This window comes from Mesoplodon bidens (genome assembly GCF_964165515.1).
Source record: "Mesoplodon bidens genome assembly, chromosome: 1".
Taxonomy (NCBI): Eukaryota; Metazoa; Chordata; class Mammalia; order Artiodactyla; family Ziphiidae; genus Mesoplodon; species Mesoplodon bidens.
Genome location: NC_138176.1, coordinates 103,967,222 through 103,982,369, shown reverse-complemented (window position 1 = coordinate 103,982,369; position 15,148 = coordinate 103,967,222). Strand labels below are relative to the sequence as shown.

The following is a 15,148-nucleotide window of genomic DNA, read 5'->3' as shown; positions in this document are numbered from 1 at the left end:
ATGGGATCCCGTTTCAGACACATCTTTGCCTCAAACCCAACGTCCCCAGGCTGGGATGTTCCCCCACCCCCGCCAACTCCTGTCTCCCACCCCAGCCTCCCCAGGTCCTCCACCCGAGGTCACCCAAGGGACTTCTCTAAACCCAAACCCAGCCCGGCCACCCCCTGCTCACAGTGGCTGCCCAGGACAGAGGACAAAGTCCAAAGTCACCAGCCCTGGCCCCTCACTGCCCCCCACCCCAGAGCAAGGACCCAGAAGACAATTAAAGCAGGTGTGTGTAGCAGTTCAGCGACACTGTCCCAGCCCCGGCCCTGGCCAGGCAGAGGACCCTGTGTGGATGGCAGGGATGGGGAGGCCAACACGGCTGATTCTGGGACTACAGGACCACAAGGGTCGACCAGCACTGAAACAGAGGGAAGCTGTGCGAGCCTGGGAAGCACCTGACTCAGCCTGGGGTGGGATGGGAGGGCTTCCTGGAGGAGGAGACATCCCAAATAATGGAAGGAATTGGCCAGAGTGGGCGGTTGGGGGTGGTGGTGTGCATTCCTGTGCATGTGTGCACATGTGTGTGTAGAAGCTAGCGGGTGGCAGACCCAGAATTCACACCCGAATCTTTCCTAGTCCAAGCCTCGCTCTTTCAGCTATGACCCACCACACACAGGCTAAAGATGGTCCTGCCTCTGTCCAGGCCCTCTTTCTACTTCCCATCCCTGCCCCACGCAGGAGAGCCCCTGGGTCACACGCAGGGCACGAGGGGGCTGCTTTCCCTCCTGGGCACGTGGAGAAGGATGGGAGGTGAGGGAATTCCAAGGCTTCAGCGTGGTAAAGGCAGGCGTGGCCTTGGCAGGGCGATCACGGTGAGTCTGTGGACAGTAGCGTGGCCTGGGAAGCCTATTTGGAGGGAAGAGAAGGAGTTCTCTGCCCCTTGACCCCAGTTGCCCGGCCAAGGGAACCTGGCCTCAGCTTCAGCCCTGCCCTTTCCTTCTTGCCCGGAGTGACCGTGGAGAGATTAGCCCCCATCCCCAGGGTTCCCTCCCAGTGTCAGGGGCCAGCGAGCATTCCGCCTGGGCTTAGATCAGACACCTGGTGTCTGGAGCTGACCCTGGCCTGGCTCACCCCCCCCTTCCCCATCTTGGGCAAATCTGTTCACCTCCCCAGCCTCAGTTTCCCCTTCTTGCTTTGAGCTGAGGAACCTCACATGGCTCCCTGCTGAGGTACCGAACTGATCATGCAGAACCTGGGGTGGTACGTGCTCGATGTGGCCCTATCCTCAGACCGTCCAGGGGCACAGGGCTCTGGGTGAATGGAGAGGTTGGCTTGGGAGAGGCTGGCCCCAGTCCTGCTCCACCACCATGCCCCCCGCCCGGGAAGGGGGCCCTGATATGGAGACAATGAGCAGGGTTGCAGGGCCCCAGGGTGCCAGGGTGTGAGCCTCAGAGTCCCATGCCCGCAGGGCTACAGGGCTGCAGAGTCCCAGGCGCTGAAGGCCCAGCGTGCTATTCCTCATCCTACCGTAATTAGCTGCCCACTCCTAGCCTCAGTCTCTGCCCTGTCCTGTGGGCTCACCAGCTCCTCCTGCAGCAAAGCATCTGAAGAGTCAACCACACAAATCCTGGACAGCACGGAGCCCGGACAGCACGGAGCCCGGACAGCACGGAGCCCGGACAGCACAGAGCCCGAACAGCACGGAGTCTGGACAGCACGGAGCCCGGACGGCATGGAGCCCAGACAGCATGGAGCCCGGACAGCATGGAGTCTGGACAGCACGGAGTCTGGACAGCATGGAGTCTGGACAGTATGGAGTTTGGACAGCACGGAGCCCGGACAGCACGGGGTCTGGACAGCATGGAGCCTGGACAGCACGGAGCCCGGACAGGACGGAGTCCGGACAGCATGGAGCCCGGACAGCACGGAGTCTGGACAGAATGTAGCCTGGACAGCACGGAGTCTGGACGGCACGGAGCCCGGACAGCACGGAGTCCAGACAGAACGGAGCCCGGACAGCACGAAGCCCGGACAGCACGGAGTCTGGACAGCATGGAGTCTGGACAGCACGGAGCCCGGACAGCACGGAGTCTGGACAGAATGTAGCCTGGACAGCACGGAGCCCGGACAGCATGTAGCCTGGACAGCACGGAGCCTAAACAGCATGGAGTCCGGACAGAACGGAGCCCGGACAGCACGAAGCCCGGACAGCATGGAGCCCGGACAGCATGGAGCCTGGACTACACAGAGCCCAGACAGCACGGAGCCTGGACCCCGATGGGGCTCAGCTGCAGGTGTCATCACTGCCCTTGGGGTCCCCCAGCACTACCAGGCTCTGACATAGCAGAGGCTGCAGTGACCACTTCTGACCACCATGTGTCACCAGTGCACAGGCTGGTCTGCCCTAGGCAGGGGACTGGGGGTTGCCTGCAGGGAGTGGGGGATCTTCCAGGGCCACCCCAGCTCCTAGATGCCTTTAGTTGTGGGGGGAAAGGGAAGAGCTCAGCCCCTGGGCTGGGGCACCCTCACCCCTCAACCAACACAGAGCAGGGACTCTATGCAGGTGCTGTGCTAGACCCAGAGTGGGGGTGAGGGGGGGTGTCTGCCCATGCGGGGAGTGGCGGGGAACAATAGAGGAGACGTTTCCAGGCCCTTGTCTGCATCCACTGCGGTGCTCAGAGACAAATGGAAAGCAGTCCCCTTCTCCCAGCCCTGCGGCTCTGACAGGGCAGCGGCTCAGCCAGGGTGCTTGAGTGGTATCCTTGCCATAAAACCTGTGGCACCCCACCTTGAGCCCCAGTTTCCCTATCTGTGAAGTGAGGTGATAATAGCACCCCTACCTCCATCCAGGTGATGTGAGAATTCCAGGAAGGAAGAGCTCTGCACAGACTGGCAAGCTTCCTGGAGGAGATGCCAGGGTTTGCGTTGCACCTTGCAACGTGGGTCTCTGGGAATAATGGTGACCCTTACCCTGCCCCAGGAATGTCTTTATCCTCCTCCCCCATTATTTTGTGGCTACTTCCTGCTTGACTGTCGAGACTCAGCTTTGCAGTCACCTCCTCCAGGAGCCCCCTGCCGCCACTACGCTCCATTTTTTTTTTTTTTTTGCCGTACGCGGGCCTCTCACTGCTGTGGCCTCTCCCGTTGTGGAGCACAGGCTCCCGACGTGCAGGCTCAGCGGCCATGGCTCACGGGCCCAGCCGCTCCGCGGCATGTGGGATCCTCCCGGACCGGGGCACAAACCCGTGTCCCCTGCATTGGCAGGCGGACTCTCAACCATTGCGCCACGAGGGAAGCCTTACGCTCCATTTTGTCCTTTACCCAATGGCCACAGCATCTGTTCACACATCAGCCTCCGGCACTGACCCTGAGCTCTAGAGGGCAGGGCCTGACCCACAGGGGCACTCAGAGAGTGTCCGCTGGCCTCACCTGCTCCTCACAGGAAGCCCAGAGCTCCGGGGAGACCACTGGGACTGGTGGAGGACCTGGACCCAGGCCTCCCCGGTGTGGGTGCACGATGGCCGCCTCACCCCAGCGTCCCAGCCCTGCCTGCACCTGCCCACCTTGAGGTCGTAGAAGATGATGTCGCCGAGCACCAGATACACCTTCACGTAGTACAGGGTCTCCTCGTCAAATTCCAGTGGCGAGGTGCAGAGCGACAGTGCCTTGAGGTAGAAGTGCTCGGCCAGCTCCCCGTGGCCCAGCTGCTGGTGCAGGGCGGCCAGCCGATGGTAGGCCACCCGCTCGTTCAGCCGGTCCCCTGGGGACACAGGGAGGGGCCACGAGTGAGGACACGGTTGCTCAGGGTGGCAGGGCACAGGCCAGCCAGGAGCACCCGGGCCGTCACCGTCTCAAAGCTCCAGCCAGCCCCTTCCTGGCCCCAGACTCACTTTCCCATCTGTAAAGGGGACCTGATAAGGCCCACTCCCCTTCCTCCTCGGGGATGCGGCAAAGTCATGGATCACGATGCCCTGGCTCTGGGCCTGCACGGACCCTCCTGGACAGGGGGCTTTGGTTACTGTTTTGACTGGAGAACCCAAAGTCCTGCGGTCTGTGCACCTGCAGGTGCCAGGGCTCCTGTCAACCTGCAAGCACGACCTTTGGCCTCCCGCTGTACAGTCAGCAGCCCCTACCCCGTCCTCGGGGAGTCGCCACATGAGGCTGTCTCCAAGATCCTCCCCCTTCCAGGGCTCCCCTTCTGAGCACCTACTGTGTGCCCAGCCCTCTTGGGCTCCCTGTCTCGGGCAAGACAGATGGCCTGGAACAGCACATGACAGACAGAGGGATGCCGGGCATTGAGGGACCGGCCTCTGGAAAGGGGACTGGGCTTTGGCCAGCCAGCAGGTGCTGCTGGCGGCAAGTGGGGAAGGGACAGTGGGAGGGGACAGCAGGTAGAAAGGCACAGGGTGGGCCCGCCTGGCAGGTTCGAGAGTGTCACGAGCGTAGGGCGCCTTGGCCAGCCTCGTGGTCAGCAAGGTGGGGGGCGGTGAGGGAGCCGCAGAGCTGGTGTTGCTCGTCCAGCCTGAGGCGCTTCCTGAGACCCCGGGCAGGTGGGCGGGGCGGGTGCGCTGCTGCCCGTCTCAGCAGCCTGGCCCGCAGGAGAGGCACCTGCAGCCCGGGAGACCTGCGGCCACAGTCAGACCTCAGAGGTGGAGGCCCTGGGCCCAGGGTGCGGCTTACCCAGGGTGATGCTGAGTGCCAGGGCTGTGTGGGCGAACTCCAGGCCCTCCTGCGGCGCCTCCGTCTCAGCCAGCAGTGCTGCCAGCTTGTTGCAGAGCCGCAGCTCGGCCTCCTGGCTCCCCGTGGTCACGGCCAGGGGCAGCGCCCGGTCCTGCGAGCACAGGCGGGCGGGTCAGGCCTCCGCCCGCAGCAGCCAGCCAGGCCCGGTACCCTCCTCAGAGCCCCCACTAACCCACTGGAGCTTTACACAGCTCTGCCCCCACCCCGGGAAAGGCCAGCTCAGAGTGGTGTGACACCCCCAGCGTCACTGGGCCATGAGCAAGCTGGGTGTGAGCCTTGCCCATCGAGCTACACCACACACACTCAGACCAGCCCTGACCCTCCTGGGTGATGGGCGCCTGACCAGGAAGGTCCAACACCCCTCTAGGCTCTAAATACGCTGCTTTTATCTGTCCCCTGGGGCTGAGCCACACGCACGAGCTGGGTAGATGGACGGGGAGAAGCTGCCCTCCCTGGCAGGCACGTGCAGACCTGGGCCCTGGTCCGGGTCCTCCCCCTGATGTGCTGTGTGTCCTTAGGCACACCCCTGTGCCTCTCTGAGCCTGTTTCTTCATCTGTAAAATGGGGACAGTCCCCGCATCCCAGGGTTGTTTGGATCACTGGGATGCACGTCCTACGACGGTCCTTCTTTGCTCTGTCCCTCCCAGGTTGGGGATGGGGGCCAAGGCCATCTCTGACCAAACCACTGGGAAACTAAACATGTACGTGGGGGACCCTGCCTCCAGAAGGGATGCCCCCTGAGGCCCACCCGCCTGGACCCACGGCAGCCGCTCACCCGGTAGAAGGACACGGCTTTCTCCCGCTCCCAGGTCCCATTGAAGAAGATGTCTCCAGCCGCCTCAAAGAGCTGCAGCCCCAGCTTGGGGTCCCCTGTGTACAGGGCCGCGTTCTGTGCCACCTGTGAGGATGCAAACTCTCATGGGACCCCCAGTGACCCAGCAGGGCGAGGTGGCCGGGCCCACTGGGGGAAGCTCACAGCCACCTGCCAGCCGCCCGGGACCCTCTATCACACCGACATGGAGTGAGGGCTCTTTCCTCTCATACACTGTGCATGCGGGGCCCTCGTCACCTGCTGGCATGAGGACAATCATCTAAGCCCTGTGTCCCAGGAGGAGGCCTTTCCAGCTGAGGCCCCAGGAGTCGGCACGTGTGGGCTGGGGAGTCTCTTGGGACAGAGCTCAGAGCCAGCCTCCAAATCCCGCCGACCATGCCCAGACCACAGCATCCTCTGCTCGGCTTCACCTGGGGCTCCCAAATCCTGTCTCCTTGGGCCCCCCTATTTTCCCTCCCGAGCACTTAGAGACACCCGACCGCATGTCCACTTGTCTCTCCCGCCAGAGGACTGAGGCTGTAGCTCCTCTGCTGCGTCCAGGGCTTCGCACGTGCCTGGTGCATAGTAGGTGCTCAGAAAAAAACGCCGAGTGACTGAGGGGACCAGCCCTGGTCCACAGTCCAGCCACACCCAGCGGCTCGCAGCCCAGACCTTGCTGCACCCCCGGGCACCACTGGGCCTTTGCACCTATGAGTCCTGGTGCAGGAATACCCCATATGTCTACCACCGCCCTACAATTCAAACAGCCTCCGTGACCCCAGGCTGACCGAGTGCACCCCCGGCTCCTTTCTGTGTCGCAGCCCTGGCCCCAGGCGGCATTGCTTATAGAGGAGGCTGCACCCTCCACCAGCTGCCAGCTCCTGATCTGGTTCGTTAACCCCTGCCTGGCCCAGGGGAGGTACACAGCAGGTGCCCAAAAAGGAAAAAAACCACAAGGCTCTTGGGTCCCTCAATTTGTGTCAAATCACGTCATGTTTGAGAAACTGTCACAAAACGGAGCTTCTGTGATAAATGTGTTTTTTGTTTTTTGTTTTTTGTGGTAAGCGGGCCTCTCACTGTTGTGGCTTCTCCCATTGTGGAGCACAGGCTCCGGACGCGCAGGCTCAGTGGCCGTGGCTCACGGGCCCAGCCGCTCCGTGGCATGTGGGATCTTCCCGGACCGGGGCACGAACTCGTGTCCCCTGCATCGGCAGGCGGACTCTCAACCACTGCGCCACCAGGGAAGCCCCCTTTTTTTTTTGCGCTACGCGGGCCTCTCACTGCTGTGGCCTCTCCCGTTGCGGAGCACAGGCTCTGGACGCACAGGCTCAGTGGCCATGGCTCACGGGCCTAGCCGCTCCGCGGTGTGTGGGATCTTCCTGGACTGGGGCACAAACCCGTGTCCCCTGTATCGGCAGGCGGACTCGCAACCACTGTGCCACCAGGGAAGCCCGATAAATGTGTTTTTTAAGGAGAAATGCCGTGCGCTGCTGAAGCAAGTTCTGTGTGCCAGCTGAGTGGGCACAACATTTGCACATTTATTGAGCACTTGCTGTGTACCAACACAGTCGGGGGCACTGTCCCCGGAGCCTCTGTCCCCAGAGCTCAGTTGGTTATGGAAGATGCTGGAGGTCTGGGGTGGCGGGAGATGGCGCGGGCACCTGGCATGCAGTGGCTTAGGGATGAGTGGGCGGGTGGGTGAGTGACCACACATGCACGCCCGGAGCCCTCGCACCTGGATGTAGAGGTCCACCAGCTCGTTCTGCTGGAGGATGTAGTAGATCTTCCCCGCCTGGAGCCAGGCGTATGCCTCCTTATCCTTCTTTTGCAGGTCGATGAATATCCCCAGACTGCGCTTGGTGTAGTCCAGCGCGGATTTGTAGGCCCTGGAATTAGATGTGGGTGGTCAGAACAGGTCTCCAAGGCCGGCCGCCCGCGTGGAGTGGACGGGGCTCTCCCCAGGGCCGTCTGGTGACCGTGGACCTGAAATGTCAGGAGCAGGAAAAGAACCTGCCCTTCCCAGGCTGTTGGGAGATCCGGGATGAACATACAGCAACTTGTCCAGCAAAGATGAAGGAGGTCCTTGGGATGGAAACAGGCAGCCACAGGGCAGGAGGAGTGTGCTGTTTGTCTGCCTCACTTCCCCAAACACAGGCCCATGTCACTTCCAGTCGCAGCAGGGATTGTGGCCACTGGGCAGAAATTTAGAGATCGTCCAGGCTACTGGTTCTCACACCAAGGGAGCACTGGAACCACCCAGGGGGCTGTTCAGACAAAAATCGCAGGGCTCTGCTCCCAGAGCTGCTGACTCAGGATGTCTGGAGTGAGGCCTAGGAATGTGCATTTCCAACCAGAGCCCCGGCGAGGTGGAGGCTGCTGATCCGGGGTCCCCACTTTGTGGAGCATCAATCTAGGCCTCTGGCCCATTGGTCCTGCTGTGAAACCGAGGCCCGAGGATGAGGGGCGGAGGCCAAGACCGGCACATCTCCTGAGTCCTGGGGAACCTGGCTCCTTCCCTGCCCTCGGGGAGCGCCCACACTGGAGGGGGTGTTGTGAGACTCTGCCAGCCTGCAGGCTGTGTGGTCCAGTCATTTGTCACCCACCCCCGGTCAGGATGCTCTGGGTGAGCTTCTTCACATGTGTTTCTGAAATCCTGTCCCAGGGAAGCAGGTGGGACAGTCAGCTGTCTCCAGTGGATGAGAATCCTCTGGGCACACGTGGCTGCTGTCCTCATATCTGAGGGGACAGACGAGGACCATACTACCTCGCCCAGAGCTGGGCCAGTGAGAAAAGACTCAGGACAGACAGGGGTCAGCTTCCAGAAGCCACCACGGCAGGAAGAAGGGTCCAGAAACACAAGCTCTGCCTCCCTTGGGGATGAGACCAGGCCTGCTGGCTCAGAGCCCACCTGACACTAAGGGATGAAATGGCCCTTGAAGAGGGGCTGTCCTAGGACGGTGGTCCAGCATCCTCACCACCCTTCTCACCCCCAGGGCCAGCCCTCACCTCTCGGTGCCCAGGGACAGGTAGAGCTGGCTGATGGCCTCCAGGAGCTGCCCCTCCAGCACCTTGTCTGCCACCCTGCGGGCCAGCGAAAGCTGGAACTCGTGGTAGACGACGCACTGGGCCTCACTGGGCATGACTGTGCTATAGAAGTGACACAGTCGCTGGACGGCGTGTAGCTGGCCTGGGCAGGAGACAAAAGGAAAAGGTCCCCATCATGCATCACAGCAACATTTGCAGGGTCAAAGTCTCCTGCTGGGTGCCCGCCTCTGTGAGCTGGGTCATTGCACATGCAGACAGGCTGAGTGTCCTGCTCAAGGTCACACAGCTGGCGAGCATCTCGAGACAGGGCCAGGCCAGGCACGTCACAGCGGCTCGAGGGCCAGCACCGACCACTTTTATAACCCTCAGCCTGGGCCATCCTGGTCAGGCTCTCCCACCGCACCAGGGTGCTATTTCTGCTTCACAAAGCTCCTCCCAGCCAAACAGGGGCTGCCCTCACACTGAGCGGACAAGGCAGGGATCACCGACACCCCTCTGTGGCAGAGGGGCAAGCTGAGTTCAAAGCTGGAGCACACGGCATGCGGTGGAGAAGGGATTCAAATCCAGCTCCGGTATTCCAGAGCCGATGCTCCTTCATGAAGCCGGGCTCCAAGCCCTCAGCCATACTTGCCTCTCCTAAAACCAGAGGGTTGGGAACCGTTGGGAACTTCCACTATTAAAAATGAGCCAGGGATGGACAAGCCAAGAGAAGACTTGAACGACACGGCGAACCAACCAGACCTAACAGACCACAGAACATGTCCCCAGCAACAGCAGAACACGTGTTCTTCATGTGCCCACAAACATTCTCCAGGACGGACCAGAGGCTGGATCACAAAACTATTCTCTGTAAACATAAAAGGATTGAAATCATGCAAAGCATGTTCTCCAGGTGCAATGGAATGAAATCAGTAACAGAAGGAAGTTTGGGAAATTCACAGATCTGTAGACATGAACAGCATATTCCTCAATCACCAGTGGGTCAAGGAAGGAAACTAGAAGATAGTTGAGATGAGTGAGCATAAAAACACACATACCATAATTTAGGGGATGCAGAGAAAGCAGTGCTTAGAGGGACTTTATTACTGTAAATGCCTGTGTCAAAAAAAGAATAAAAATTTCAAATCAAAACCCTAAACTTCCTCCTTGAGAAACTAGAAAAAGAAAAGTTAATTAGACCCAAAGCAAGCAAAAGGAAGGAAAAATAAAAGTTCAAGCGGAAATGATAAAATAATAGAGAATAGAAAGATAGAGAAAATCAATGAAACCCAGTGATGGTTCTTTGAAAAGATTAACAAAATTGACAAATCTTTAGCTGGACTGACCGAGAAAAAAAAGAAAGAAGATGAAAATGACTAAAACCAGGAGTGAAAAAGGGGGACATTACTACTGATCTCACAGAAATAAAGGGCATGCTATGAACAATTGTATGCCAACAAATTAGGTAACCAAGATGAAATGGACAAATCCTAGAAAGACACAAACCACTGAAAGGGGCTAAAAAAGGAGCCAGACCAAGCACTGAGTGACCCTGGGGTGTCACCCTAGTCCTTAGTCTCCTCACTGTTCAATAAGGGGGAGGAGCAAACAACATGACCCTCTGGGTCCCCCAGCTCTGCATTCCCAAGTCTGAATCCCCCAGTGCCCAGGTTTGGGGAGGTGGGCCAAAGGAGGTTTCCGATAGGCACATGGGGTGGGGGGGCACGTTCCACTGACGAGCACCACCAGGACCTGCCTGAGGGCACAGGGAGGGTCAGGGACCCAGCTCTTGGTTCCTTCTGGAGGTCCAGAGGGACCCCTTCCAGCCTCAGTGAGTGGTCTACATCCCTCAGTAGCTCCCCAGCACTCTCAGGAAAAACACCAAACCACAGTATGGGCTCCTGGGCCCCTGCCTAGCTTCCCACCTGAGGTTCTCACCACCCCTCCACCTGACCCTCCCACTCCAAACCTTGCATCTCCCTGTGTGGCCCAGCTCACTCACCCCAGGGCCTTTGCACTGGCTGTCCTTCTGCCAGACCCCCATCCCGTGCTTGGCTAAACCCTCCTCATCCCTCAAGTCCCAGACTAATCAGACTGCCCCAACCCACGAGTTGAGGCCTGATGCTGCCCATATTTAAGCTGAGCTCCTGCTTTTGTGGCTCTTGTGACCCAGGCATCTGTTTCCCATGCTTGGCCACCAGCCCCCAGTGAGGACCACTCGGGTCCATTTGTAGGTGGAGCCCCACACAGAGCCTGGTGTATTCACACAAGTAGCTGTTGGATGAAGCAACTGCCCTGCACCCTCTGTGCAGGGGAGATGCCAGGTGTGCAGGGCTGTTGGGAGATGTCAGCACCAGCTAAAGCACCCAGCATTCAAGGCCCAGGTGGCTCCTCGGCACGGCTGCCCCCGCCTGGCCTGGGCTACGTCCAGGGTCACCACCGCCTATTTGTCAGAGACTGCCAGGATTCCCGGCCTCGGGACTTTCAATGCACAAAGCAGGACTGTCCCAGGCAAACCGGGATGAGTCGTTTGCCCTGGTGACATCTGGCCCAGAGTGGGACACCCTCAAAGCGTCTGCAAACATCTGCTGGTTTCCAGTACTCGGCATTGTCAGTGCAAAAACAACCGCTCGCCTCTGAATCGCAAACCCCAGGTGTGTTCTGAACAGAGATGGAAAGAAAACGTGTTTTCTTTCTTTCCAGGAAGCCAGTGTGCCCCACACTTACTCTCCAAATGGTCCGTCTCCACGGCGACCAGAAAGGCCCACTCGTAGTAGCACTTGCCCTGCCGGGTGAGGGCCCTGCGGGTGCACAGGTGACCCAGCCGCAGGAGCACCTGGGTGAAGTCTGGGCCACACTCTTCGCTGGGCAGCCGTGAGAAGACCTTCACGGCCTCCAGGAAGTAGTGCTGGGCCAGGCTGCCGGCGCCGGTCTGCAGGCAAAGGGTCCCGAAGTTGGCCAGGACCACCGCCTTGTTCCGCTGGCAACCCAGGCGCCTGGCAACCCGCAGGGCGCGGTAGTAGCCCTCGGCTGCCTGCCGAGTCCTGCCCATCCTCTTCAGGGCAATAGCTACCATGTTGGCGATCACGCCCTCCTGGTCCAGGGCGGCCACCCCCACCTCCAGGACGGACTCCAAGATGTCCAGGGCTGCCGGGATCTGCCTGTGAAGCATGTGCAACCAGGCGAGGGCCACCAGGCGGTCCACGACCATGCGGCCACCAATCTGGGCGTCCGTCTCTGCGGCCTGCGTCATGAAGGCGATGGCCCTGCCCTGTCGCCCGTGCTGGCTGTGCAGCCGGGCCAGGCTGGCGTATATGGGGCCGCGCAGCGCCCGCCCCGTGCCCGAGGCTGGGGAGGCCAGGGCCTGCAGGAGGTAGGGGGCGAGCTGGGCAGGGAGGCGGGGGAGCTGGGGGCTGCCCCGCAGGACCAGGGCCGCACTCCGGAGCGCGCTGTCCAGCGAGCCCCGTGCCCGCCGCGAGGCCACCTTAACGCAGCTCAGTGCCAGGTGCGGGAGGCACTTGCGACTGTAGACCTCCGCCAGCAGCAGGTAGCAGTCTACGGGCCATGAGGCGCCCGGGGCCCCCGAGGCCCCATGCAGCTGCAGCAGCCTCTCTAGGAAGGGCAGGGCCTCCTCGGGCTGCTTGCGGCGGGCGTGGTGCTTGGCCAGCAGGAAGCAGGCCCGGGCCTCGGCCTGCGGGCTACAGGCGCCGATAACCCTCCGCAGGCCCAGCTTCAGGAGCCCCAACTCGGCCTCGGAGCCGCCGACGTGGCCGGGCGTCCCCAGGAGCAGGGCCAAGGCCTTGGGCACCACCTGCGCACACTTCTCCCTGTTCTTTTGCCGCAGGTGGATGGCGGCCAGGCCGGTGTACACGGCCGCCACCAGGACGAGGTCTCCGAAGCGGCCCGCCAGCGCCCCCAGGGCTTCCTCGAAGTACACGCGGGCCTGGGACAGCTTTAGCCGCCGGACGCACAGCCGCCCTAGCAGGAAGCAGAGCCTGGCCAGGGCCATGGGCAGCCCAGCCTTCTTGGCCACCCCCCGGGCCTCAGCCAGAAGCCGGGCCAGGTCCTCTTCATCGGTGAAGCTGCCAAACACGCTGCTCAGCTCGGGCGGGGAGAGGTCATACAGGCCCTGGAAGCCGGCCTCGAAGCCGGGCTTGTCCAGGAACAGCAGCAGGGAGCCCAGCGCCTCCGGGTCAGCCCGGGCATCCCCGGCGTCCAGGCGGAAGGAGGGCTCCTTGGTGTCCGGCGAGCTCGTGCCACTGGATGCCCCGTGGACGCCCGGGGACCCTGGCTCCCTGGGGCAGCCCCGGCAGGACTTGGTGTCTGGTGAGTTCACACCACTGGACGCCCCGTGGACACCCAGGGACGTTGGCTCCTTGGGGCAGCCCTGGCAGGACTTGCATCGTTCTAGGACATTCTTCACCTTCTTCAGGGTCTCACATGGCTCTGGGTGCAGGCAAGGCGGGGGCATCTCTGTAAGTGACCAGAATGCCCACATGGGTTAGAGTGTGACCTGAGTCCAGGCTGGGCCAGGAGCGTCCCTCCCCGAGCCGCAGGGTCCCTGTCACCTCTCCCACGGGGCTGCCCTGAGCGTCTGAGATTTCTGTGGATTGTGGAGCGCAGAGCTGGGCGCGGTGCGGGGCCGCAGTAGGAGTGACTGCTGGGAGGACACGGAGCAGGTTGGCCAAGCTTTTATCGAGAAACGCTCCTTGCCTTTGTCCTTCCCTCTCAGCCAGGTGAGGAACCCCCGTGAAATCAATCAGTAGCCAATCAGATCTGCTGACCAGCATGAGCTCAAAAGCACCCACAGAACTGACAGTGGCCTGTGTGTCCATCTGCCCGGCTCTAGCATGGGGGTCATTATGACAGGAAACACTGGGAGTGGCTTCCAGAGCCCGGGGCTCCCCCTTCATCTTGGCTGGTTTGGGAATCTGAGGCTCATGGTCACTAAAGGGTTAAAGAGGAGTGCCGGAGAGCCTGGGGACAAGGAGGTGCCCACAGCTGCCCGCCAAGGGACTGTTGGCCTTGGATGGACTCAGCACCCGGAGGCATGTCCAGCCTCGAGGAGCAAACAAGCTACATTTCCTGTTGCAAAAACATGGGCTTTGAAGGGGAATTTGTCTGGAAGGAAAGAACCAGGATATAAAGACTCTTCTGTTTCGAGTTCACTTGGTAGAAAAATATGTTCAAAACTGTCTATTAGGGCTTCCCTGGTGGCGCAGTGGTTGAGAGTCCGCCTGCCGACGCAGGGGACACGGGTTCGTGCCCCGGTCCGGGAAGATCCCCCATGCCGCGGAGCGGCTGGGCCCGTGACCCATGGCCGCTGAGCCTGCGCATCCGGAGCCTGTGCTCCACAACGGGAGAGGCCGCGACAGTGAGAGGCCCGCGTACCACCAAAAGAAAACAAACAAACAAAAACCTGTCTATTAGTCTGTAAAGCCTAGGAATTTAAAAAATTAAATATGGTTGAGTGGCAAATGTGCGACTTGACCATGTACTTGATTAGCTTAGAAACGCCTGCATCCAGCGGAGGCGAGTGGGCTCCGCAGGGCACCTTCCCACGTTATCCTGGTTATCCTGTCCCCGACAGCTGAGATCCTCCTCAAAGACAAGCCTGCAGAGGGTCTGGGGAGGAGGGAGGGCCCTGGAATAGTCCTGGGACCCCGGGGGGCTGGCTTCCGGGCCTCTTCAACCACCTCCCAAAGTGGTCCTTCTGTGTTTGTGCTTAGATGGATCCCATCCCCAGGGAATCTCAAAGGGTCCTTGGCACCTGTGTCCCCAGGCTCTCCCTGACTCCGACCCCATACTGTGGGGAGAGGAAGTGTGGAGGGAGAAGGAGGGGGTCTCCCTGAACCAGCCCCCCACAGGAAAGAGCAGATCCTCAAGGGACTTTTCCAACATAAGGCTCCAAATTCAGCAACCTCCACACCCCCTTCCCCCCTCCAAGCAAGGCATGGGGCAAATTTCAGCTGTTCTAGGTTACCTGAAAGGAACCCAGAACCAGGCATGAGCCCAGACAATGGCGGGGATGGTCCATCTTTGCTGGGGACAGTGCAGGGGGACCAGGCATGGGCTTGGCAATGGAGAGGTCACCCTCCCTACATGGGCACAGGGCGGGGGGGCTGGCACATTTGTTGGGGACTTGCTGCAGCAGTGGAGGGGAGCCTCACCTCCACCTCATCCAACGTCCCCCCTCCAGCCCTCCCCCACGGAGGAGTAAGGTCCGTGGCCAGCACCCATCCACGCCCAGCTCCGCGCCCTCTGTCCAGCATCACCCCAAGGCCCAGCCCCATGCCCGGAGGGACCCCAGGCCGTGTGGGAAGAACATACCATGTTCTTTCTGCTGCTCCATCTCAGCTTCTTCTGTGTCTGAAAAGGGAGAGAAAGAAAGCATCACGCTCCGGCCAGCACCCTCTGTGCCCAGGGCCAAGTCGGGATGTGGGGGGCGCACCAGAATCGTAACATCTGTGACACCAGCTCCCTGAGGGGAAACGGGCTGGGCCGGGGGTGGGGTGGGGCACTGGCCGAGAAGCCACATCTTCCAGGATGTGTGCCCGCCCTATAGGGATGTGTCCACCCCTGCAGGAC

The 15,148-nt window shown here is 60.8% G+C and overlaps 1 protein-coding gene across 4 annotated transcripts in view; it reads right to left on the bottom strand.

Moving 5' to 3' along the window:
* The window catches only part of SH3TC1 (SH3 domain and tetratricopeptide repeats 1), a 53,313-nt gene that overhangs the window by 997 nt on the left and 37,168 nt on the right, over positions 1-15,148 (bottom strand). For 3 of the 4 annotated variants that reach the window (XM_081226783.1, XM_081226784.1, XM_081226782.1), the window contains exons 11-17: positions 14,891-14,929; positions 11,288-13,033; positions 8,543-8,723; positions 7,272-7,422; positions 5,501-5,623; positions 4,666-4,816; positions 3,549-3,745 (exon numbers count right to left, since the gene is read on the bottom strand). In XM_081226783.1, coding sequence (XP_081082909.1) covers positions 3,549-3,745; positions 4,666-4,816; positions 5,501-5,623; positions 7,272-7,422; positions 8,543-8,723; positions 11,288-13,033; positions 14,891-14,929 — 2,588 coding nt within the window. The remainder of the gene's footprint in view (positions 1-3,548; positions 3,746-4,665; positions 4,817-5,500; positions 5,624-7,271; positions 7,423-8,542; positions 8,724-11,287; positions 13,034-14,890; positions 14,930-15,148) is intronic. The other variant, XM_081226785.1, reaches the window with a different exon arrangement.